The 27,667-nt window shown below is 41.0% G+C and overlaps 1 protein-coding gene across 1 annotated transcript in view; it reads left to right on the top strand.

Moving 5' to 3' along the window:
- CDH2 (cadherin 2) overlaps positions 1-26,280 on the top strand; it is a 177,329-nt gene extending 151,049 nt beyond the window's left edge. Inside the window, exons 14-16 of the mRNA XM_077808689.1 lie at positions 35-174; positions 15,727-15,891; positions 26,074-26,280. Coding sequence (XP_077664815.1) covers positions 35-174; positions 15,727-15,891; positions 26,074-26,280 — 512 coding nt within the window. The remainder of the gene's footprint in view (positions 1-34; positions 175-15,726; positions 15,892-26,073) is intronic.
- Positions 26,281-27,667: the final 1,387 nt, after the last annotated feature.

Genomic DNA, 27,667 nt, shown 5'->3' on the forward strand with positions numbered 1-27,667 from the left:
TTTTTGTTTCTGGTCTTCCCCCTTTCCAATCTAGTTCTAGTTTTGATGTTTGTAGTATGGATGAAACGCCGTGATAAGGAGCGTCAGGCCAAACAGCTGTTGATTGATCCAGAAGATGACGTAAGGGACAATATTCTGAAATATGATGAAGAAGGTGGTGGAGAAGAAGACCAGGTGAGAAATGTGGTTAGTGCTTCTAATATGTAGGTTTAGACCTGAAGGTGTAATAAATCTTCTTTTCCATTACCACATTGTATAACATAGCCAGTTCTTGCAATGAATTATACACATGCTGAGTAATAGACAGAATCCTGAAAGCAGGCACTGTTTTCCAGTGAGGTCTCATCAGTGTTATAGGTGTCCAACTCCTGCCTTTTGCATGAAATGTAAAACCAGTATCTTGTCCACTTATAGGTATTAAGCTTCCCTTCGCATTCTGGTGAAATTCCAACTTAGGTAATTACATTTAAAAGAAAATTAAAATACCCTTCATTTCAATTTTTAAATGTTATTCTTCACTACCTCTCTAAAATACTGTTGTGTAGAGTCACTGATGCAGAATGGCTAATGCATTCCACTCTGAACATCACCGTATTTCAGTGGTAAATGAATGCTTCCAATATTTTATAATCAGTAAAACTCTTTGAGGTTCTTGTGGATGAAAGGTCCTTTGTAAATACTAGCTAATCAGAGATTGGCCAATGCTGGAACAGCAGATTAGAAACGCTTTACATTTCAATTGAGTATCAAGGAAGAGGATGATGGGTGTTCCATGCCCAAAGGAGAATGCTGCCCTATGATATGTTTACAAGTTGGCACTATATGCATCCATCCTCTCCTCCACCTCTGGAAGCACCATCATTGGAATACCAGGATGCTGGGACAGGTAGACATATCTCTGGTGAATGTGCTGTTTTTAACAATGGGGTAGAGTCAGCCAAACAGTGTGAGATCACCTACTGCAGGCAGCCACCGTGAACAAAAACTGCATACCCTCCATAAATGGAGCTTTCTTACCAGTGCTGAGTACTGAACACGTGGTAGAAGAAGGAGCTGCAAATGATAACAGCTGGGAAGAGAGGGAGAATCTCCTTGTCTCCCATTGAGTCAAGGTGCACAGCTGCAAACAAGAAGGCTGAGGGGTATTTTTATAAAATTGAGGACTTTTGGCCATGACTCCATGGACACCTCCTGAAGATAAACGTTGGGGTTATTGTTGAGAACCAGTGTTCTAATTAATACCTCATGGGGCTCAGTACACAAAGCCCTGTCACTGCAAAGTTCCATTGAGTAGTGTTAGGTTCTTAACCAAAATGTACACTCAACTACTGAGGGGTTATTTTTCAGGGGAGCGGGGAAAGGAAGGGATCCAATAAGACATTTTACCATGTAAAAACTAGAGTTCCATCTGAGTTTAACTGGGTAATAGGCATTCGTAGTTCTCTTTTTGTACAGTATAATGCAAAATTTAGATATCTGAAATGCATGTTTGAAATGGCCTAACAAGTTCCCTGCAAGTAGCAGTCATATCTGCCACAGGCACTGGGCATAGCAAGGTATTGCAGATGTAGACTTACCTATACAACATTCTAAACGATAGACGTTAGCCATTAGCCCTTTCTTATGTATGTGCCTTTGCCATAAATGACATATGAGAGCTTTCTTCTGGTAGCGTCTATATTTCCAGCACTTTCAGAATAGCAATTGAAATTGCAGTTCTAGTCTCTTTTCAAAATAAGGCCTCCTAGAGAAAACTGCAGCCCTTTTAGTACGATCAAGGTCAATCCAGTGTGAAATTAAACCAAGGAAAAATTGTATTGTTACCCCACATCCACAAGCGAGCAGTGAAGGACGGAGAGAATGCTTTTTATCAATATTAACATTAGGCTAAAAATGTCAGGATTAACTGAGCAAAAAACTTAGGTGGAAAGCAATAATATGACTCCAGAACACTGAGGAATCAAACAAAACCTTGTCTTCCACAGCAGAATAAGGTGCCATGTTCAAAGCTTCTGTCACAGCTCAATGAAAGCACTGCATATTTTAACAGCAACAGATATTTCCCCAACCAATGGCTTTTTAACACTTTATTTATTTTTTCATCCCAGTCATTTAAAAATTGTTTAAGCTGTATACTTTTTTGAACAGCTAGTTAATGATGTGTGTGACATTTTGTTATTTTTCCCTCGCGTATCTTGGGGCCCTTGAATTACATGTGGTTCGTCTTAGTGCTCAGATATGGTGATCAGTGCCATAGAAATGTCAATTAATTCATTAAATAGTTGTTGTAGTGCAATCTGAAATTGAATTACTGTGAGATGTTCTTTTCTTACCAGACATTCAGTCTTTTTTTTTTTTTTTTTTCCTGAGCTGCTATTGCAAAATTCCTGAAAGACGTGTGTCATCTTCTCTCTTATGGTCTTCCTACAAGGAATCAAAATGGAGTTTTCAATAACCAATGGCATGACTGGCTGCCTTTGGATGTTGTATCCAGTTACTGCTCTCATTCACAAGTCACGTGAATGAATACCTTATGCTATTTGATGTTTGAGATTTTTAGAATGGTATTTGATGGGATGGGATGTGACTGGCAGTATTTGAATACAAACCAAACATTGGTTCTTTCTCTAGTTAATAGTAATCTCTTTCAGATTAGCATTGAGGGCAGCATCATGTTATTTTCAGTTTTAGATTTTGTACATAATAGTGATGGTTCTGTGGCAATATTTCATCATTCTGGTTTTTAAAGAGAGGCAGCCATAGCCTGTATTACAAACTCTGCTTGTATTGCACTTCTTCCCTGTGTCCCAGCACTGGCGAGGGGCATGATTTCTATCCCTTCAGCGCTGATTTATCCTGTGGTAGGCAGAAGGCTAGAGATGAGTGTGAAGGTTACCATGGCCTCACATCAACAGATACATCCTTCTGATGTCAGACAATATCACCACTATATCATAGGCAAATAAATTTAGATTAGCAAGAGAGACTTCCCGGCATAAAGAGGTGATGTTCTCTTTAAGATGGGTAGAAAGAGTCCCCTAAGTACTGAAGACAGCTGTTGACTCGCAGGGTGTGGGGGCGAGGGGATGGAGTTGTTTATTTTCCAGTGTTTGTTAATACGGGCAATGGAGTACAAGACAACAAGCGAGATTGTCAGCTGGTGTAAATTGGCATAGTTCTGTTGACTTCAAAAGCTGAGGATCTAGCCCAACATTTTTATAGGGAAAGAAAATCGTTGCAATCTGAATATTATCCCATACTTATCGCCTGACATTTGCATATCTAGTTTAGGCTTTAGACAAGTTCTGTAGTCGCCCGTCACAGCACTGATTATCAACAGATTACATGACTTTGAGGTTGCCATAGTTAGTAAATGTGATAGGTGTAATAGACAAATGACTGGCACTATGATGCTCTCCCTTGGAATGATGTGCACTCAATTTGTAACCACTACAGTCAGCTCTAAATATCCAAACCTTATACTGACTCAGTGTTAATGCACCTAGCACATGGTGCAACGCAGTTGATATATATAGTAATTCGTTTTAAAATATAAATCAGGATACTGATGTGGTTTACACGAAGCCACTGGGGTGTTTGACTTGGATATCAAAGTAAATGTTGACCAAATAACATTGAACCATTCCCTTCTTTTCTCATTGTATTAGGTTATATAACAATTTTTCTTTAGTAAGTTAAGTTGATACTCAAATCCCCTGTTAACTTTGGGACTAATTCTGCAATCCTTACTCCTGTTGAATAGCATTTATGCAGTTGGTCCCGTTGAAGTCAGTAGGACTGGTCAGGTGAGTAAGTGCTACTCATCATATGTGTTGCAGGATTTGGACCTATTGTTTTCGACTTCTATTTTTGTCTTGCCTACAACCCTCTTCATTCCAAGAGTTTCTAAGTCAATGTTAAGATTTTTCTGAGTATATTTTCCCTTAAGATCTTAGTTCTCTACAAGAGACACTCTTATTCAAAAACTATCTAGAAAGCCTACAGCTCAGATGTGTGTCATCATTTTGATTATAAGAATTATTTTGTGTATGAGAGAGAGAGAGAGAAATCATTCACTAGCATTACTATACTTAGTAGTATTTATTTTAGAGGTGATAACCAGAACATTAAAAATAAAAACAGAATGGACTTGTGCAGGAATGGATCTAATTTCTAAATTGCACATAAAGTATTTGGCATGTTACAGAATGATTAAGCTTATTTATAATTCCTGATAATTAGAAGAACAGACTTGTTCTAGCACTTAAGTCGTGAAATATGCTTGATATTTGAGTAGCCTTCTGAGTTTATCCAGCCAGCCTTTGACTCTTTCTGCTCTCCCCTTTAAAATACCAAAAGAAAATGCACTTAAGGAAATTTTAAGTAATCTCTTCCTAGTTACCTAGATCTTAACAGCTGATCAGTTTTGTGCTGTGGACCCTACTGGTATTTTTCTTGTATATATGAAGATACTGCTTATTTACCGATCAAAGTGTAAAGTCCTACTATCATGTTTTATTTTTACCTTCCTATCAGACAAGTGACATAAAAGGGCTTATCAGATCATTTTCCCTCCTCATTTAACCTTTGTTTTGTGTTAGATAAGATTGTCATTCATTTTATATCGAGTTCTTAATGATAATGATAAACTAACTGCTATAAGCCAGTAGGCATCTCCATTATTATCATTAAAAGGAAATTCCTACTGGGATCAAATTTGCATATTAAAAAATTTGACTTTGTTTTCTGAATGATTACATACAATGCTCATGTGCAGGAATTATTTTCATTCCTTTGTGAACCGTTTCCTAATTATAGAAAAGGTAATGTTTTCTTAATTCCATTACAAAATCGTTGCAATATATTTTATCCTGTCTAGAATCTGGGGCCTTGTATAGAGCTTTATCTGTAGCTTGGGTTTAACTTTCACTTTTTATTAATAAAAAAAGATAGCTGGTTCTTTCGTTATCTTAGGAAATTATAAAGTTGTAGTGCTCCAGATAGACTGACAATAAAAACAAATGGGAAAAACCAAGGCAGCAGAAAGTAACAGAAAAGTGAATGGAAAATAAAAAAAGGCGTCCACTATTGGTGAAGCTATGGCTTTTCATAAATAGCAACACTCCTGCAAAACTGCACCACCTATGTAGATCACTGCACTTCCTGAAGCCTGTTGACCTGAGCCACTGTCGGATTCAGCCTGCAAAGTACACCTTGTAGTATCGGGGCCAATATTTTCAGTGTAAACTCCCTTCCAGATTAGGGTTTGGGGGTGTTTAAGAGGTAACTTAAGCTAAGTGGGTACAACAGCAGACAAATTCTGCTGAAATTGATTGTTCTTCTAGTGAATGGGTCTGAGCCTTAGAGATTGGTCAAGTCAAATTGCAATATGGAGTGCCTGGGTATGATTCCTAAAAGTCCTACATTTAAAATAAAAGGCAGCTGTGATTCCACACACGGTTACTTGGGCTGTGCATGCAGCTTGGGTAATTGTATATGAAAATAGCTAGCTAGGTGGCCAACTAGACATTTGTGTATGCAGTCATGCAGTTTACACACACAGTCACAGGAATTGTGGACAGTCATATTTGAACTCTTATGAGTTTATTCATGGATCTGAGCATTATCTTGAAAAATTGGCCCTACTTGTGCACTGTGTTTTGTATTTTACAGAGGTCGCTAGCCCGTTCACTTGATTGAGAATCTGGCTTGTGCAATTATGATACATACTCATGTAGACCAGATCCAGTTCTCTAATTACACACAGTATAATTCACTGATTCACAAGAAAAATCTGTTAAACTCTTGATAATGATTTAAGTAAATACCTTAACATTCAAATATAACCAGAGCAGCTGGTCCAGAACAGGAAGAGTAGGTCGTAGCTGCCCTGTTCATCGGGAGTCTGCAAAAACCTGCAATTCAAACAGAAGGGAACACTACCCAATCTGAAGACGCTAATAATAGTCTGTCAGGTTTACCTACCCATTTTTAGATGTTTCGAGCCACAATCAAACACAGCTGGCATTGCCTTTTAGCATTTTTTAAAATTACCTTTGGTTGCTCTCAAAGCCATGACATTGCTTCCACCTTAAGAAAAAACATGGTATATAAAAATCCTCTTTGAGGAAACTTAATCTTGAAAGGTGCCAGTGTTTTGCTGTGCATTTCTCTAATTAGATTAAATTAAATTATAGATGTATTCATGGTGGAACTTCATGGCACGAGACGCACCTTCTTCTCTGGAGTAGTGTGGAAAGATGCATGTTGACTGTGGCATGTTAGTGATGTCCCTAGCCCCTGTTTACCAGAAGCTGGGAATGGACAACAGGGGATGGATCGCTGATGATTAGCTGTTCGGTTCATTATCTCTGGAGCCCCTGGTTTTGGCCACTGTTGGAAGACAGGATATTGGGCTAGATGGACGTTTGGTCTGACTATGAGGATACTTCCAGGGGTCCCAGCACAGTGCCTCTTGCTACACTTGTTGCAAAGATGTAGCCTGCACTCTCCAAGACATTCCCCTGTAGGTATATGCTGGTGTACTGGGGGAAGAGAGGGCAATGTCTCCATCCTACTGAATTAGACAACCTCCCCCACAACTGCTTGACTTGTTCCCCTCTTTCACTCCAAGATATGTAGACAGAATAAAGCATAATTTGGCCAATTTCAGAGCTACAGTCTTCCAAACTCTTAACAGCTTTCAAGTACTGAGCATATAAAAATATTTCCTATTATTTTGTTTTGTTCCAATTTGGATTGCACAGCTGTATCAAATACTTGCTTTGCCCCAATCAATGCAACTGTGTCAGTTTTCACACATTAAATTTGGGATGCACCTGAATACCTGGGAATATAACCTTATACTTTGCTTAATACTATAACCTATATAATGTGTGCCTATCCCTATAATTTAAATATGCATGGCTGCAGTCCAATCTTTAAGTTTTACTCAGGAGAACTGATACATTGTAATTGGATTCCCTTCAAATACATCTGTTTTGGGTTTTTTTATTAATGGTAAAATTTCTCCTATCTGTAAATCATTTTGAGATGCTTAGTATGAAGGATGTTGCATAAAAGTACTTTGTATTGTATTCCTGATGCACTTACTGAAACCCAGTTTCAAGTTATATATTCCTTGGCATAATTAGTTTTTTTTCCCACTTGCAGCGGTGTCACATGCTTATTAGAGGGTCAGTTGTTGGTCCTTGAAACTACATAAGAGATTGTTCTTGATAGTATTCACTGCAGACAGTGCCATTTGTTAAACTGAACCACTTTCAAACATTTTTCATTCAGTTATCAGTCAGAGATACGATAACTTGTCAGACAGTTGTGAGACAGAGGCGCTATATGTGCATTGTATATACTTTTTCCCTTCATAACGATAGCATTCCAGACTCTAGTAACCATCAAATGAGTATTTATATGTCTGTCTTTAATTTAGTTTACCATACTTCCCTGATTTAAGGACCTATTAAGCTTAAATATACATGGGCTTCTGGGACCATACAGCTGTTCTGAAATGCAGCACGTACATTAGACGTATCTATTCCAGAAAAAGGTCTGCCCGCTGTCCAAAGTAAAATAAATTGGAGGGGCTCAAAGCTTCTGTGTAGTGGCCACTGAGCACCACTATTCCTGATTCCTGGTCTGTCTCCTCATCTCCTGCTGGGATTCTTCAGAAATCCAATGGTGAGAGGGGCGGTTGCTTTTTATAATCACCTTTCCTGCCCTCAATTCGTGATCAAGACCTCATCCCCCAGTGCTGTTATAAGAAGGGAAGTTTCACCTGCTTAGTAGTCAGTTCCTCCTTTCTCTTCCCTTCATTGCCATGAGGGGAAAGTGCCTTCAGTTGGATGTGCTCCCAGCCCAGTCTTCTGTCTCTCAGTGGTATTTGTAATGAGGACATTAGCCAGGGAGAAATTATAGTGACAGCACTCTCTTAGGCCACTGAGAAGACTTCTGTCTTCCTGTAACTGAACTGCTGAGGGAGCGTGTTTTGTTGCTGTGGGCCAAGTTGAAGCTTTTTTTATTCGTATGTTTACTTACTCTTTTGGAGACAAGTGAACATATCCAGGGGGCCTTCCCCAGTTTCCTGCAATCAGGTTTTGATTCTCACTAACCTAGGTCTTTGGAAGGAATGTTGAGACTGGATTACAGCTATCCTACACCATGAAAGGGGAGAGGTTTTCAATTTAGGAGTAAGGACTGGTGGGTGACAACTGCCCTGTAGTGTCAGGAGGAAGTTGTTTAGGCACATGTCAAGGGGATAGGGGAGGAACCTCTCTGTTTGGACTGGGGTATACTCTTGGATGAGTGATTTCTGGGGATTGTAAAATGGCATTTTTATCTTATTCTGGTCATTGAGAAATTTGGTATATGCTTCCAGGTGCTATGGAGTTAGAGATCCAGAAAGGAATCAACTTTGGGGTTTGGACCCTTTTACGCACCTCCTACTTAAGAAGCAGTTAATTTCTGGGGCTTGGCCAGTTGGTTGACATTTAAGATCTGTCTCAGCTGGTGTCTGGGTTCAGGAATGCAAAGCAGGATCTAACAGTGACCCAAATCTCCCTTCAGAGCTCTCCATTGCAAAGTCACCACCATCTATGATTTAAAGGGATATTGTCAGCTTTATTTTTTTTTAAAATAGCCTAATTCAGAAATCTCAAGTTTCTGTTAGCACACCCTTTCAATAATACATCCAGATCTTTTTTTCTTTATACCTTTCTTTAAAAAAATGAGAGGGAAAAAAGTAAGATTTTTCTGCTTCAGTGCTGATGTTTACAAGGAACTTTTCAGCAAGGCTGAGAAACAATACCAAAGATAACCTGAGCTTCCTGTCTCATGTATCTACAAGACAGTGACAATATACAAAGTGCCACCAAATGCACTAAAAGAACAAACTGAAAAATAGTGAGAAATCATATATTTAGCTAATTTATTTCAGTATTTAGCTGCAATAATAGGCAAACTATTTCCTAGTAAAATGTCATTTTTTTTCAAGTTGGTAGTATAATGTAATCATTTAGGATTTTATTATGGAGATCTGCTTTGATAATTTGGTTGGCACGATATTGGCACAGATTCTTCCAAAGAGGTACTGCAGTGAGCCTGTCCTGGGAGATTGCTGGGAAGGAGATATAGCTTTTTGTATCTGATCTAGTGCAAGAGCTGCCTAGTGTCAGGGCTGGGCTGTGGGTGGCTTGTGTGCACCGGTCAGCTACTAAATTGCAGTCAGGAGATGAGTAGCGGTGTCAGGGTCAAGTTAGGTCAGGATACCTGGAAGTCAGCATCAGGCCCCAAGTTATAGACAGCATGCAAATAGCAGAGTTAGGGACAAACTAGGGTCAGAAGCCAGAGCAAAGAAAGGTCTGGAGCAAAAGCAAACAGGCAATCTGCATTGTTGCTCAGACAGCTCCCCATGATGGCTTCCCAGTTTATAGAGCAGCATAAGCCAACTAGTGGGCTGTCAGAGGCCGCCAATCAGGCCATGCAGAGCGGTACTTCCTGAAGAGCCTAGCTTCATAGGGTCCTCCAGCGGAAACCCAGCCCAAGCTTCCAATGACGATGCAGAAGTATCAGTGGCCTAGAACATCCCAGGTTCTAGTCCTGCTGGTTCTTCTTCAAGTGCTTGCTCATGTCCATTCCATATTAGGTGTGTGTGCTCACCACATGCACCAGTGCTGGAGGTTTTTCTTTCAGCAGCATCCGTAGGGGACCAGCTCTGGAGCCCTCTGGAGTGGTGCCCGCACGGTGCGATATAAGGGGTGCCGCCGGCTACCCCCACCCTCAGTTCCTTCTTGCCACCAGTGACGGTGCTGGAATGTCTGCTGCTTTGGCTAGTGTTACCTGTTCTCTGTTCTTGTGAACTTAAATAACCTGTAATTTAGTTGTATATAGTTAGTAGTTAAAATAGTTACCCTTAATAGTAGTTTAGAGTCTTTGTGAGTTCTGAACGGGACTTATCCTGGGGACAGGACATGTGCTACCTCCAAAAACAAAGACTCAAGGAGGCTGAATCTTTTTGGACGCAAAGTTTATTCATCTTCCAGCCTGCAGTTGATTGTGGCCAACCACCAGGCCCTCCTGGGCCACTGTGACTTTAACATGTGGCAGACCATGGCCAAGTTCAAGGGTTCCCTTCCTGAAGGATCCTGGAAGGAATTCTGAGTGATCCTCGGTGAAGGCACGGCCAGGGTGGCCTTCCAGGCAGCATCTGACGCAGCGGACTCTGCCACCCACTCCATGGGCTCTGCCCTCTCCATGCGGCACGCTTTCTGCCTGCTCCTCTCAGGCTTATCCAGTGAAGCTCAGCAGTCAATGCAGGACCTTCCCTTCAACGGCCAGACCCTGTTTGCAGAACAGACAGCAAGCTGCATGGTTTAAAGGACTCCCTTACCACCCTGAAAACTCTGGGGCTTTATGTCCCAGGTCAGACGTGTAAGCGGTTCAAGCTGCAGCAGCCTCAGGGCCAAGAGAGCCAATCTTGGCAGGACCTGCCTCACAAGAAAGCCAAAGGCTACAGACGCCGTCCGAGCCACACTCCTCCACTCTCTGCTCAGTCGGGCTCAACCCGAAACAAGCAGGGGGCCAAACAATCATTTTGAGGGTGTGCCCGAAGGCAACCTACCAGGTCGGAAACTTGTGGACTGCATACGGCCCATCAGGGTAATCCACTGGCGGGCCATGAACAGTGTTTACATTGACCGTCCATAGGCACGGCCGCCTGCAGCTCCCAGTGGCCATTGTTCACCATTCCCAGCCAATGGGAGCTGCAGGAAGCAGCACAGGCTGCAAGGACTTGCTGGTTGCCACTTACCACAGCTCCCATTGGCTAGGAACGGCGAACCGCAGCCACTGGGAGGTGCGGGTGGCCTTGCCTGCGGACGGTCAATGTAAACACTGTCTCACGGCCCACCAGCAGATTATCCTGATGGGCTGCGTGCAGGCCGCAGGTTGCCCCCCACTGCAGCAGGCTATTCCCCGGATCCATCTTCCCCGTTTTTTATACCTTTCTGTGAAATCCTACTCGCCTCCATTGGTACTGCTTGGGAGTCATCTAATACGGAATGGACATGAGCAAGCACTTGAAGAAGAAAAGGCAGTTACCTTTTTCTGTTACTGTTCTTCAAGATGTGTTGCTTATGTCCATTCCATGACCTGCCCTCCTTTCCCACTGCTGGAGTTCCGGCAAGAAGGAACTGAGGGATGGGGGAACCGGTGGTACCCCTTATACCACGCCATGCGGGCACCACTCCAGGGGGCGCCAGAGCTGGTCCCCTACGGATACTACTGAGAGAAAAACTTCCAGCACCAGTGCACATGGCGAGCACACACCTAACATGGCACGGACATGAGCAACACATCTCAAAGAACACCAGTTATGGAAAAAGTTAGCTGTCTTTTCTTACACCTAGTCACAAAGTATGGTTAATTTGATCTACCTGATGTGAAATTCCCTGGGAGGGACTAAAATTTGAGAGCTGCTGGAGATTGAGCTAGACAGAAGAAGAAGATGATACTGGTAAATAAAGGGAGCCTCTGAGGATATGTCTACACAGCCCATGGCAGCAAATCTCTCAGCCTAGGTCAGCAGACTCAGGCTTGCAGGGCTCAGGCTAGAACTCTAAGAACAGCTGAGTAGATAGTGTGTTGATTAGACTCAGGCTCTGAAGCCTGCCCCCCTCAAGAGGCATCAGAGCCTGAGCTCCAGCCAAAGCCGCAACTTCAAAGTGCTGTTTATAGATATACTCTTAGAGCACTAGTACAAGCCGTTCAGGCCTGAGGCCGTCAACCTGGGCTGTGAAGAGATACCCTGAAAGATTTGGCAGGCATGGCCTGCTGTCTTTGCTGATAGATTTCCAGCCTTGTTCATCATATTCGTAAACAAGGGCCAAACAGTGATTTGGCTGCATGTTTAAAGAGGGAAAGAGGAAATGTCTTAAATAGTCAGGACCCAAACTATATAGGGCTTTCTAGATTAATATCAACTCCATGAATGCAAAAAGGAAGCCAGTGCAATACATGCAGCACATGGGGTATGTGCTAAACACTGATTGCACTACTAAATAGATAGGCCATCATTTTCTGCGCTACATGAAGCTCAGGAGCAGTTTTCAAGGATAGTCCTAAACAGCGTGTGCTAAAACAGTTAACCCCAGAGGGTGTCATAGAGATTCATGGCACAACATAGAGAAAGACACATCAAGCTATGGTGGCTGGGTAAAAAGCACTGACTCACTGTTTTTACCTGTGATTCCAAAAGTATACTGACGTCTACCATTTCCCCTCATTCAAAAAGTAGAATTGGTTTTAGACAGAAAGTTCTTGGTGTCGGGTTCTCCACTCCGGAATTCACATCTGTCGTCTGGTTTCCAGAACTCCATGTCAAAGTATAATAAGGCCCATCTCTTTTCTCAATCTTTGGGCCAATTTAGAATTATTTTGGTGGAGTGGTCAGGATCCTACCCATGGCTCACTGATAAATATTTTAATGACGTTTTAATGATATCAGAGAATATATGCTGATAATAGGCACAATACATACCTTGGTGAATGCCATCCCTGATAATGACATTCCTGTGAGACAGTTTCAATAGCTGGAAAACAAGGCAGGGGAGTATCATAGACTGAGCTCTGAGAACCAACAGGTCTAGGTGGCTGTGTAAAGACAAACTTGGCATTAGTAGAACTCACTTGCAATAGAAGGTAACCTCCATAGCTGTAGAGACCAGGAATATTTACAAACTTACCAAAAAAGAGTGCTACCATATTTAAATTATTGTGCCTGACTTGTTTGTTGTTGCTGTATGATTGTTGTTCAAAAATGCCTTTTTTTAACATCATTATAAAAATTGAATGGGCCTCACAGTTGTATTAAATTGGTTATTAACCATATTTCCTCGAGTGCGTCCTCATGAAATGCTGAGTACAAAAATCAAGAAATTGTTTTCATTCCTCTCTATTGATGTTTTCCACATTTGTCTTTCATGAGGGTGTGGGAAGTATATTTAGAGTCTGTTTTCATAATTTCTAAAAATTTAAATCAAAATTCTGCTTTGTCTTTCCTTGAATTTTCTGATATGACATGTCGCTAAACTATTTTGGATTATTTTACTTAATAGAGGGAAAGGATGAAGAGCTCTTTCTTCCTTTTGTACACCTTTCATCAGTTCTTACATTGTATTGACCTCACATACTGTTTAGTAGAGACTGCTTTATTATTCTGTTTTGTGTATTGAGCACTTTAAAGAGGAAGAGTTTACCAGCTAATTCAAAAACAGGCAATAAATTTTAAATGTATGCAATTCCGTTCCCAGAGCTCATCAATGCTATTCCACCTTTTTAACTACATATTTATGGCCATCAAAAAGTCTCAATCCCAAAGCTGAGGAACAGTAACAAATTTTGGGGTGGAGAGTGCAAATGACAATTTGTTACAATTCTCCCAAATTTTACTGCTATCAGCAAACCTGTTCACCCACCCATCTGCATGACCCCTTTTATTACAAAGTAACATTTTCAAAAACACCCTATGTCACATTTTCTGAAGTGCCTTTCATGAGACCCACTACATACAGAGAGCTCCAATTCTAAATAATAATCTTTACTAGGCCGACTCTATGTGGAAAAGTAATGTTAAATGATATTATGGGATTTTCAACATTTCCAATAAGTGCAGTTGGTATTGTTTAACTCCTTACATCTTCCTCTGAAACTACCTTCAGGACCATAATTTTAAAAAACAATCTTTATATTTAATTGAGATGATAGCCAGACATGGCATAGTCCTGGTCTAAATATTCATGGGCCAGATCCTGATCCCCACTTCAGTGTGCAAAGCATCCAGAAAGTCAATGGATCCAACTCCATGAGGAGTTCGTCTATACAGGGGACACTCTCTGATGGCAGAGGACCACCACATCAGCTCCTACACTCCCCACAACCCAAGTCCCAGCATAGGGGGTGTCAGGGTTCCTTCCCCACTCTGAACTCTAGGGTACACATGTGGGGACCCGCATGAGAGACCCCCTAAGCTTATTCTTACCAGCTTAGGTTAAAACTTCCCCAAGTTACAAACTTTGCCTTGTCTTTGAACAATATGCTGCCACCACCAAGCGTTTTAAAATAAGAACAGGGAAAGAGTCCACTTGGAGACATCTTCCCCACAAAATATCACCCCACGCCCTACACACCGCCTTTCCTGGGGAGGCTTGAGAATAATATCCTAACCAATTGGTTACAAAATCATCAAAGACCCAAACCCCTGGATCTTGGAACAATGAAAAAATCAGTCAGGTTCTTAAAAGAAAGATTTTATGAAAGAAAGGAAGGAAGGAAGGAAGGTTAAAATCAGGATGGAAAGGGTATTCAGATTCAAAACACAGAGGATCTCCTTCTGGGCAAAACCTTAAAGTTACAGAAAACAGGAATAAACCTCCCTCTTAACACAGGGAAAATTCACATAAAACAAAAGATAAACTAATCCGCCTTGCCTGGCTTACCTATGCTGGTTGCAATATTGAGACTTGGATTAGGATGGGTTGGAGAAGACGGATTTCTGTCTGGCCTCTCTCAGTCCCAAGAGAAAACAACCACGTAAACAAAGAGCACAAACAAAAGCCTTTCCCCACCCAAGATTTGAAAGTATCTCGTTCCCTTATTGGTCCTTTGTGTCAGGTGCCAGCCAGGTTAGCTGAGCTTCTTAACCCTTTACAGGTAACAGGATGTTGCCTCTGGCCAGGAGGGATTTTATAGCACTGTATACAGAAAGGTGATTACCCTTCCCTTTATATTTATGACGGGGCATGTCTCGGAAAATGTGGGCGTGAATGGCTGGGTGACCCCTGGCTGCTGGAATGACCCGTGGGGCAGTGGCCAGCTGGCATAATGTAGAGCAGCCTTAAGGTTATGCTACTTATATACCAGGGACTGGCCGGGCATCCACCTGCTGGGCACTATTCAGATGCAGCCCAGGATGGGGATTTATATTTTAAATCTATAGATATTTAACTAATGAAAGATTTTTTTTCTCTTCCGTTGACATGGAATTCATAATGCTATGCTCGTGTCATCAATCAGCCAGAGTTCTGAATCTGCAGAATCAAGTACTTAATGATCGGATCCAAGAGTAATCTCCAGAAAGTGCTTAGAATTAAGGCCAAATCTGAGAAGTTTTGTACTTTTCATGACATTTTCCCCCTTTAGCTTTCCTGTTATGGAAGCCACATGAAATCAGCAAGCAGTCTTAAACTCAGTCTTGGAAGGTATTATAAAACTGCAGCACTCTGCACTTGCGTATGTCTCAGAATGAGGGCGTCTGGCATTTATTTGGTTTGAAAAATACAGGTCAGATCTGGCATCTGTGCTACATGCTGTAAATCAGCATTTACTAGGCAAATTGTTCAGTCGCTTAATAGAGCTACTCCAAATCTTTGTTTCTCAATGGAAAATTGATGAGATGCACTACAAAGCTGATGACATATAGACATTTGATATGGTATTGCGAAGGTAGACACGGGGTATAAAAGAAATGATGGTTTTCTTCATTATTCATGAATGTAAATGGCCGATTTCCATTAGGATAGCTACAGAATCATTCTCAATAAATGTTATGATTTGCAAGGTATGTCTTTTGCTGAATATGTGCTTTTTATTTTATTTTCCTATAAAAATTGTTGAAAAATCTCTGGACCCATTTTCTTTGTTTCTTCTTTTCAGGACTATGATTTAAGTCAGCTTCAGCAACCCGATACCATAGAACCAGATGCCATCAAACCTGTGGGGATCAGACGGCTCGATGAAAGACCAATCCATGCAGAACCTCAGTACCCAGTCAGATCAGCTGCTCCTCATCCTGGGGATATCGGGGACTTCATTAATGAGGTAAAGGAGAAAAAATAGTTTCCTTGTAGGATCCGATAGGCTTTTATATGTTGCTAATTGCACTCTGCATGAATAGCTGTTATATTTGGAACATAATAACTTTTTAAAACTTGCTTATACAATTAAAATGACCTTGGAAGATAGAAATAAATATGGCCTTTTTAAGTGCAGATAAATTTAATTAACTCATTCAAACAGAAAGGGAAGATATGTCAATTAACTTTTGTACATTTGTATTAATTGCATTCATACTGTGTTATCAGCCTTAACCACAATATCTCCAAGAGGGATTATACCATGGGTTCCGAGTAATAAACAGACTAACAAAATTATAATTTAGCCTAAAATCATTTATTAATGCAGATTAATTTAATAATGGAAGAAGTTCATTTTGATTTTCCTCACATATTACCCTTTGAATCCAGATAATAGTGGAAATTCAATGCCTTGAAAAAGACCAAAAGAGTTCCAGCAAACAAGATTAGTGAGTAGGGCAGCTAAATTAAATGTTATATAAGTGCTTTAAGTACTTTCCTCGTCTGAGAGTTTTTAAGAGGCTCTGTGCCTTTTTGATTCTTGCAAAGTAACAAAAAGATAATTGACAGTGAATGAAGGTTAAGAATTTACTTTAAAAGATATTTTCAGTTATGAAAGAAATATTTGCCTACAAACATTTTTTTAAATTATTGTTATCGTTGTCCAAATGTTCGGGTATATTTAAGTCATTTGTTTTGTGAAACTTAAAATGTGAGACATTTCAGTGTGTTCTTTATGCTTATTACTTTGGGCAGAAGAAATATTAAAGAATAGCTTGTCATTTATATTCTCTGATTTTCTCAAGTCTTTGTTACCTGAATAAACAATTTAAGGTGACTGGTGAATGGAGCTAGGAAAATTTTACAGAAATACTCTTGTGAATATTTGAATTTTTTAACAAAATCCCTGTTGGGATGTTCATACCTCTTTTGTGTTTGCTAGAATATTTGTTGGATGCAACAAGATTACTCCCAGGAATGAACACAGAGACCTCCATTTCTAAGTAACCATTGAGAGAATATTAGTATTTACTTTCGATGAGCATTCAAAATCTGCATTAGAAATCTGATTCTGAGAGTAGCATTCTTCGAATCAGGGCAGAAACCAACCATGTGACAAGGTGGCCAGTCACACAGCTAACATTTCAAATAATGACAGGTTTCAGAGTAACAGCCGTGTTAGTCTGTATTCGCAAAAAGAAAAGGAGTACTTGTGGCACCTTAGAGACTAACCAATTTATTTGAGCATGAGCTTTCGTGAGCTACAGCTCACTTCATGGTATGTATCTGATGAAGTGAGCTGTAGCTCACGAAAGCTCATGCTCAGATAAATTGGTTAGTCTCTAAGGTGCCACAAGTACTCCTTTTCTTATTTCAAATAATAAATATCTGAGAAGATCCACAATCTGCTTTTGGACAGTATGGAATCAAGAGGGGAAAAAGGTGACATTCATCATGGGTCCCTTGTTTCCATCCCCTCTCTGGGGATGGTTCTAACTTCCTTGCACAGCCAAACAAGGGCTAGAGATGGTCTAGCTCCATTTTAAGTATTTCTTACATATTATTTATCCAGCTCTTCTTGTGACATAGTTTCTGCGTGCTGTACAATGATGTTATACTATCCAGTCATGATTTATTGTGAATGTGGACATGCTGAGCCATGGAAAAGGGAAATCGAGGCAGGAGACTACCTTCAAGGCACCTTCTCCTCGTGGCCTCAGATTGGCTGTGCAAGTGGTTGCCTGCCTTGAATTCCCTCTTCTGGTGTCTTCTGCCCAGGGATGGATTGCCTGCCTGCACCCTCCTTCATAAAGTCATGTGGTGGCCCTGGGTGGGTGCCCTTCTGCAGCAGGCCACAGCATGACTGGACTGCCTTCCTTATTTGCCTCTCACATGATGGAGTCCCCAGTAACTTCACACAAGCTCTTCGCGTATAAATAGCTCTTTTCCAAGGTTAATTTATTTCAGAAGTCCAATATATGAAGAACCATAATCCAGAATTCCGCAGCACAATCCAAACATCAAGTCTTTCAAGGCCCAACAGTCCATCAACAGACTAAGTACAGCTCCGGCATCCACCTCACTCCAGCTCTAAAGTACAGCTTCAGCGTCTCTTGCCTCGCTTAGACTTTCAGATACTTTCTGGTGTCTCTCACCACTGCTCACACCAACCCCACTAGTGGGGTGCTTCTCTACCTTGTTTCCTTCCTGGGTAGGGTTACAGTACTTGCCCAGAAATACCAGCGAGCTGACCCCTCCGTCGATCCCCAGACTCGACCCTCTCTGGCCCTCTGGCTTCAGCTCTCTTGCTGAAGGAGCCAGCAGGCATCTCCCTCTGTTGCTATCTCTGGCTCTCTGGCCTGGGGACATTTGTAGGTGACCCGCTGGCAGCCTTCCTGCCTTCCGCTTTCACCAGCTCCACTGGTCCCTGTATTAGGGGCTTCCCCTCCCTGAAGCTCTGAGCTCTTTCTCCTCTCAGAACTCTGGATTCTCTCTTTCTCTCTAAGGACTCAGCATTCTAAACTCTCCCTTGCCTTTGGAGTGTCTCTCATTTCTAATTTCTAGGGACATTACACCAAACTAGGGCGCACCTGGATTGGAACAGGAGAGCTGGGCCCAATTCCATTTAAGGGGCCAGCTACCCAGTTACAATTATGCTTCACTGTTATGCTTTTATTTTTACTTTGCAATATAGGGAGCTGTTCCAACAAACCCTTACTCACATGAGTAAACTTCTACAGATGTAAGTGGTACTGTTGACTGCTACGTACGTAAGGGTTGGTAGACTGATCCTTGAATATGTAATAAATTTCAGAAACACATTTTATTTTTAAGAAGTCTTTATTTCAGTTACTTTTCTGATGCTGAAAGGCTTTTTTTAAACCATTTAGACTCAAGTTTTCAGCACCTTTCTTTTGCAATCCTCACTGCAGTGCATCATTCTAGCACCTGGCATCCCCCGTCAGCCATAAACAATGAGCTACACCTCTTCCTTGTGGAAGCTGGGGACAGTCCAGTGTTGTTGCAGGGGCTCTTCAGACTAAGCCGTGCCCCTCATGACCATCTGCCTCAGGTTTTGCCTGTTGAAAAAGTTGGAGGTTTGGCTTCTCCTGAACAATTCTATTATAATTTCAATTTTAATTTATGTTTCAGCAGTGGGAAGTCTCTTTCTGTTCACAACACACTTAATGTTTTATTTAGCAAAGCCTCAAGTGCTCATAAGTCTTTCCTTAAGTACTCAAATGGATGTTAATAGCTTGGAAAGCAGGAAGATGTCTTTTCAGGTGGTTCCCAGGGCCCCATGGCAAGCTCTTTGTCCAGTCAGGGTATTGCAGCCTCACACCCATTTGCGCAGGGCAGCAGTCACACATGAGAATCTACAACAAAAGAGTTCCCTTCTCCCCCCAGCAGTGCTTCTGAGGAGGGCAAGATCTCTGCATCCGGCGATGACCTGGAAAGCCATACACTCAGGTTTTTCCCCTAGTGCTTTAATACTACAATTGAAAGGCAGTAAAACAGGCAAAATGAAAGAAGAAGATCCCAAAATTAAGGGGAAATATCTTCCCACGAAACAAAATTAGATGTTTCCCCTACTTTCCTCCTTGGAGGACATGGCAGGTTCCAAATGGGAAGTCCCAGTTCAAATTAAAATGTTAAATAAAATCATAAAAATCTCATACATTTACATGAAGTACAACAGGACCCTAAAGTTAGAACAGGAGTAGCCTCACACAAACTTATATACAAAAAATCACTGAGACTTTAAGACAAAAGACACCTTGTAGGGAGTTCTTTGAAGCCCTCATCACCAGCCATGTAGATAGTGGTAGCAATCACAGACGTTGCAGGATCAGCAACTTTACAAGGTGTGGATCTAAAGATAAAAGGATTCCTTGTCATTATTGAGGAAAATATATTTATGGTAGCCCGGTGGCTTATTGGCCTCAGAGAATTATTCTCGCTTTGTGCAAATTTGACTGGGTTCAGATTTTGGACAGGTACACCCAAAGTTTATGTAAATTATTGGCCTTAATGTGATTTGTTTCAAGAGCAAGGTCTCCAGTTCAGTGGCTACAAGGAAGTGGTGCCTACATCCATGGACAGCAGACAGTCATCAGCATGGATACTCTGCACATTCAAGTCACAGGTGAAAAGCTGTTGGGAAATTAGCAGCAAAGAATGCAAAAGGGCTTAAACTCTCTAAACCAGAATTGGCAACACAGTCCCTTTGTCCCTACCAGCACCTAAAAAAGGTCTCTGGAATGGAACTTGGTCATGTGCATTTGCATACGGGAGCTTCGAATTTCTGTACAAGCCTCTTCTTTTAATTCTACCGTCTGTGCTGAGAATTTTACAAAAATGCTGGTAGTGCAAGTCAGAAGACCAGCCACACTGGGTCAGACCACTGGCCCATCCAGGCCAGTATCCTGTCTTCTGACAGTGGCCAATGCCAGGTGCTTCAAAGGGAATGAACAGAATAAATAATGATCAAGTGATCCATCCCCTGTCATCCACTCCCAGCTTCTGGCAGTCAGAGGCTAGGGACACCCAGAGCATGAGGTTGTATCCCTGCCCACCCTGGCTAGTAGCCATTAGTGGACCAAATCCTCCATGAACTTATATAGTTCTTTTTTTGAACCCTGTTATAGTTCAGGCCTTCACAACATCCTCTGGCAACAAGTTCCACAGGGTGACTGTGCGTTGTGTGAAGAAACTCTTCCTTTTGTTTGTTTTAATTATTAATTTCATTGGGTGACCCCTGATTCTTTTGTGAGAAGGAGTAAATAACACTTCCTTATTCACTTTCTCCACACCGGTCATGATTTGGTAGACCTTTATCATTGCCCCCTTAGCCATCTCTTTTCCAAGCTGAGCAGTCCTAGTCTTTTTAATCTCTCCTCATATGGAAGATTTCCCACCCCCTTAATCATTTTTGTTGCCCTTCTCTGTATGTTTCCATTTCTAATGTATCTTTTTTGAGATGGCCCAAATTACTCAAGTGATATGCAAGGAACTTGATGAGGAATATGTAACTGAATATGCTGGACCATCCTAATGACCTGGCAGTTAAAAACAACTGTTAAAATATGCAATGCTGTTAAAACAATCAAGCATTTTGAAAATATTTATACAGTTATGCTTAATAGCTAACCACTTTCCAAAAAGAAAAGAATTCCAGTTGTGACTTAGTTATAATATGGTTTGCAGGCATAAACAAAAATTACCACAGGGACTTGCTTGCTTTGTCTGTTTCAGTGGATAGATAAGTCTCTAATTTTAAGGAAAAACCTCCTTTGCTTCCAGTCCAGTGTACAAACAAGTTGGTAAGATAAATCATGTGTTACTAGGAATCCTCTGTAGACATTCTGCATTCTATTTTGAGTTTTTAAAAAGTGGAACATTATTAACACTTAGAATACCTGAGGATTTGCATACCAGTGTAAATTAAGCATACGTTGCAATAGCTTTGTTCAATCTAAAAGTACATTTTCAAGAGTCACCTGTCCCTGAACAGAAATCTGAAACAAATTGTATTATGGTAGCGAGCTTGAGGCTAAAGATCTATTTCTAATCAACACAGGACGTAGCCTGCATTAAATTAAATGTAAATTACAAACTAAAGGTCCCATCAGATGAGAGGACCCTCCACTCACTTTGAAGTAAAGTTGTTGTTGATGGTGTTAAGCTTTTTGCAAGAAGGAGCCCTTCAATGTGCTCTCTCTTCAAAAGCCAGCTCTTAGATTGTTACAGTTATTCCTCAGGCTTCCCTTCCTTATTCCCAATCCCTATCCCAGCACCACCAAACATCTCTCAGATCCGATAAAGAACTATCATTTATGAAAATATAAGCACAAGAACATTGATTCTCTAATGTTTCCCATTCCTGTTCAGGATTCTGTAGTTTACCCTTTCCTGTCATTTGGTAACAATAGATAAAATGAGAGCGTTATGTGTGCTTAGCTTATGTAAACATAAGGTTGCTGAACCTCCTTAGTCAACTCTGGGTGCAAATTCCCCTTCCTCCTTCATGCCTCCTCTGAGTAACAGGGGCTGGGGCATGGGCAGAAAGGGGGAAGTTGCAGCCAAATTTGTCTGAGTAAAGTTTACATCTCCACTGTTGAGGCAGCTTATCCATCTGGCAAACCTCCTGTGGTTCTTCAAATGGGGAAGCCCAGTCCAAATGACCTTACCAGCTCCTTTAGACAGGCACTCCTTCTGGTAATGAACACATGTGAGGAAGGCATGGAGAGCTAGCTAGTCATAGAAATAGCACCAGACAACAGAAGTAGATGGCAGATTGGGTTAGTGTGGTGATTTTATTCAGCAACAGGAAAGCAAAATTGTCTCATTTTAAATTTCCTCTAAAATTTAGTAAATATTTTGCCAAGGATATATTGTGGAAAATTCACTTGTCCTCCCAAGAGTTACTGTGTTTAAATTCGGAGCATTAGAAGATGAAATAGAGGGATTTTTAACCTTGCTTTCAGTGCAAATGTCAACTTAAGTTTAACCATGTTGATATCCCCATAATGCTGCCTCTTGGATTTTCCTGGTTCAGCATCCATTGCTGGCAGTGGATGAAATAAAACTTGCTGTGTCATTGAGTTTACAGGATAGAACGACAATGAAAAATTCACTGTTCCAGAGGCTGTATATAATGTGCAAATTGTTTCCTTGAGAACAGGTACCAGATACCAACTTGAAAATAATAAGAGATTGTTCAGTCTGTAAGCCTCGCTTCATGCTGTAGATGGCTGGTGCCTGGCAGAACTTCTACAGTTGCATGGGGAAACTATTGTTATTTACAGATACCGATTAAGCTAGTATCCCAGAGTCAGACTCACAAGCTGGTCATCCTCAGAGTGGATCAACTGTGAAAACTGTAGGAATATCTCCAGAATTTCTGCTCCAGGCCAGCATTGTGAATGGCTTTTACAAAATAGCTCTGATCCTTTCCACATAACCTCTTCAGCTGAAGCAGGACTTCTCTTCCTTCCCCGTTACCTACATCCAAAAGGATGGGAGTCTGTAGCCCCGAGCAAGCTTAAGGGACTGACTGAAAGGAAGAACATTCACCAATGTAGACCCAGCTATATATAGCTCAGTAAGTAAAATTGTGTTTCTGTTGCAAGAGCAGAAATGAACAAGAAAGACTAGAGCTTTGAAGTTGGACCAGATAAGATGTTGCACTCCAGCTACAGACATTTAGGATGATGGACTCATTTGTCCTTATTATAGCTATCAGGATGGAAAACTCAGAAAAGAAATATAACAAAGGCTACCAATTATCCTGGTTAGATCATTCGACTAGAGTGCTGGCTACTAATTACCAGCTCAGTGACTTTGTACACCCCAAAGCATTTATTTAAATTCTAGAAATGTTCTTGGCTGAGGTTATTAGTATCATAAATATACAAAAACTAAATACCCTGAGCCAGGTTCTCTGCTGCCTTGTGTAGTCATGTACACCCATGCAAAGTTGGCATAACGTGCTATTAAATCACATTGGTAGCACTGTACACTCATTTTGCATATTTGTGAATGGTTACACAAGACAGTAGAGAATCAGGCACATAGTTTTACTGGTGTTTCTTTTCTTCTGCATACGTGACATATGGCCTAATTAACTGATTTAGCGATACTGGGGTGTTTTCTAGAAAATCAGTGCCCATGCAATTGGCTGTACATCACATGATTAGACCTACAACATGCCATGTCAAACCATATTGAATGAATTTTACTGAAAAGGGATAATCTCCGAGGAAATACTCAATCTTGCAGATAATCTGTTTTGTCAGGAAGCTGTTTTCAGAGAAATTTGTAAGTGTTAATTTAAGAGTCAGAGGCTTGACAGGGCCCTCCCTCTTAAATTCTTCACTAAGGCTTCTGGCATTTTGGCTGACAATTTATCTGTTGCCAGTGGCTGCCAAAGTAGATACTTCAGCTAAAGGCCTTGAAAAAATATTTCATGTCCAGTGGAAGAAACTGCACGGTTGAAAACCCCTGAAGATGGTGACTCTATTTATATTCTCTTCCAGACATCAACCCTCTTTGTTGAGCCTTTGTGGCCATTCCTTTCAGTGTCTCTGAGACTCTAGCAAACGATGCTCATTTAACCTTCTAAAATCTGTAAGGCTAGACTGAGCTTTGAGGCTTAAACCTGGGTAAGAAGATGGTGCAGGTAGCACCAGGAAAGAATTGTCTCGGAGAGAGAGCAGGGGAGAAAGAGAGATTTCATTCCCTACTCTGCCCTTGCTTCAAGGGAGGAGTGCCTTGCCTGTATTCCTCTTCAGCAGTGGCTCTGTTCATCCCCTGCCCACCAGCTCCTGAGGAGAAGTGTCAGGCATGTAGCCTTGGTCTCCCATGGTCTTGCCATGACCCTCTAAATCCCAAGTTTCTTTGCGGCCACTTAACACTCTCACTCCCCGCTGAGGCCCCTGGGCCATGGCAGGGGGACAGAGCTTCTCTGGTCTTGGGGCCACGGTGGGGGGGGGGTGCAGAATGGGGTGGGACTGTGGGCGAAACAGGGGCAGGGCTGCAGGGGAAAAGGGTGGAATGGGTGGAATGGGACGGAGCTGTAGGCGGGGCCACAGCCAGAAGGGGAGGGGCTGGGCCACAGTTCTGGCACGAGGCCCACCACTTGTTCTGGCCTAGGGTAGACCTTAATCTGCTTCTGCTTGCAGCTCATTTGAAAATGTATCCCATGAGCTGAGAAGCCCTGCTGTAAAAGTCATGGAGCATTCTGGCTCTCTCCTTGGCTGGCAGATATGAATGGCCACAACATCTGTCCTTTAATGCATCAAATTGTTTCACCAAAACACAGTCTCTCATTAAAAGCCAAATCCTGGGATGTGCTCCAAACCCTTTAGGACCTTCCCCTAAAAGTGAAATTCGAGTCACTTACTTCCTCAGGACAAGCTATAGAAGTGGTCTTCTAAATTATCTTCAGGATGTTGATAACTGAAATCCTTCATCCACAAAAGAAAACACAAGTCATGCCCGACTTTGTATTTATTTCAAAATGTCCTCAGAAAATGAAATATTTTCATCCCTCCAAAATGAGATTGGCAACAGCTATCTGTTATCCCTGCCTTGAAATAAGCCCCACCAAAAAAACAAAGCCAGGCTGTTGTATTTGCCAGACCGGTCTTATTACTACTACTTCACCAAACTTTTGGGATCCACTGATAATTATGGGTTTCTTTAGTTTATGGTGCTCAGCCTTAGAAGCGGAATTTTAAAATTATGGATTGTCTTTTGACTGTCTAATAGATTGAAGACTTTGAAGCAAAGGTTACAATCCCAAGAAAGCAATAATTGAAAAAAACATTCTTGTGAAATTTATTATTTGCACTCGTGAAGTGATGTACGAGAACTCATGTGTGGTCACTGTAAAACTCATAAAGCCTAGGCCATTATTTATTAATGCTCTCTTCCTCAAGGTGGGGCTTAGAGGTAGGTGATCTGAGTGCTGAAAACTAGGGAGCAAGAGTGAAGTTAAATACCTCCCAATTACTTATTTATGGAGCTACCAGTGTCTTGTGGCATGTGCAGATTAACCAAAGGCCTGCTGTCTTTCAGTGGTTGGGTGGGGACCATGTGAGACCACTGTTGTAACAAATCTATACAAACACACTTGTCTGTCCTATAACCTTTCCTTTCTTTACCCCTCCATACCCTTGACTCCAATGGTTTGTGGTTTTGTTCATGTTCTCATAAACTGTCCATATCTTAGTTCTGCTTCAAGTGATGGTCCCTATTGTATATTTTAGATTGTGAGCGCTCTGGCTCAGGGAATGTCTATTCTGGTTTGTACAGCATCTAATCCCCATTCGGTTGCTACTGCAACAGAAATAACAGTAATAATAGTGTTCTCTAAAGATGTGTAACCATATTTTCAGTTAAATTCAAAATCGGCTAATGCTGGAAACTTGACCATAAGAACAGAAGACTCATTATTTATATTTTTGAAGTTTCAAAAATATGAATGCTGTTTCATTAGTTGAAATCTGAGGAAATGGATAAGAGGAAGAATCTGGTTTTCTCAGCCTGCCGTGGACGTGACAGAATTGAGATACTCTTGTTGCATTTTTTCTCCCTGTGTCACATATAGAATTTTGTCTTTCTTCTTTTCTCCTTATTTCAGGGACTTAAAGCTGCTGACAACGACCCTACGGCTCCACCCTATGACTCCCTCCTAGTCTTTGACTACGAAGGTAGTGGCTCCACTGCTGGGTCTTTGAGCTCTCTTAACTCCTCAAGCAGTGGCGGTGAGCAGGACTACGACTACCTAAATGACTGGGGCCCACGTTTCAAGAAACTTGCTGATATGTATGGTGGAGGTGATGACTGAACTTCAAAGCGAACTTTGGTTTTGGACAAGTACAAACATTACAACCGATATTCCCCAAAAGCATACAGAAGCTAGGCTTTCACTTTGTAGTCTACTAGCAGAAGTGCTTGCTGAAGGCTTTGGCATAGGCTGCAAACCAATTTGGGCTCAGTGGGAATATCAGTAATCCAATGCTGTTTGGAAAACAATATTGAGCTCAGTTACACTTGAATTTTACAGTACAGAAGCACTGGGATTTTATGTGCCTTTTTGTACCTTTTACAGATCGGAATTAGTTTTATGTTTAAGGCTTTAATGGTACTGATTTCTGAAATGATGCATTAAAGAGACAAAATATGTTGGGGTGGGGAGGAGTAAATTAAATCACAGTATGCTTCAACATGCTTTTGTTACAGTGCATTGCTTTTATTAAAATAAGGAAATTAAAAAAAAAATACTCATGGAGCCATTTTATTATCTGGGGGAGAAGACCATGAGATTGAAAAATGTACATTACTTCTAGTTTTAGATGTTAGGGGTTTTTTTTCACTAAAATTCTAAAACTTATGCAGCTGGTTGCAAATAAAGGGAGTTTTCATATCACCAATTTGTAGCAGTATTGATTTTTTTTTCCTTATGGTAGAATGTTAGGCACATTTTGGTCTTAATCCATGTACACTTTTTTAAAAAATTTCTGGTACTGTCTTTTTTTTTCACTTCACTGTAAAAATGGTATGTGTACATAATGTTTTATTGGCATAGTCTATTGGGAAGTGCAGAAACTTCAGAACATGTGTATGTATTATTTGGACTATGGATTCAGGTTTTTGCATGTTTATATCTTTCGTTATGGATAAAGTATTTACAAAACAGGTTGCAAACAAGTGACATTGATTCAATTGTTGAACTGTAGTTAGAGTACTCAGTTTTATTTTTTATTTTTTATTTTAATGTTTTGGTTTGGGGAGGGAGAAAAGTTCTTAGCACAAACGATTTTACATAATTTGTACCAAAAAGAAGATGGGGTGGCCTGATACTGGTGGTACTAGTAAATATACAGTATGTTGGAAAAAGGAGCTTTTGAACTGGAGAGACTTCTGACAACAGCTTTGCCTCTGTATTGTGTACCAGAATATAAATGATACACCTCTGACCCCAACGTTCTGAATAAAATGCTAATTTTGGATCTGGTGGCTGGTTTGGACTTCTTTTGCACTTGAGCAGCTCTGATTGTAGCAAAAAAATACAAGATACTATAGCTTCATTGAATAATGGTGAAAAAGTGTGTGCAGTTTTTCATCATTCAGTACACATGATCTGTGAAGAAACTATATGTAGGCTAGAAGAAAGATTGAATTTTGTTACAAGTTTGGAAGCAAAGTGCCAAAATGAAATAGGAATACGCTGT

Source organism: Eretmochelys imbricata, chromosome 2 (genome assembly GCF_965152235.1).
Source record: "Eretmochelys imbricata isolate rEreImb1 chromosome 2, rEreImb1.hap1, whole genome shotgun sequence".
Taxonomy (NCBI): domain Eukaryota; kingdom Metazoa; phylum Chordata; order Testudines; family Cheloniidae; genus Eretmochelys; species Eretmochelys imbricata.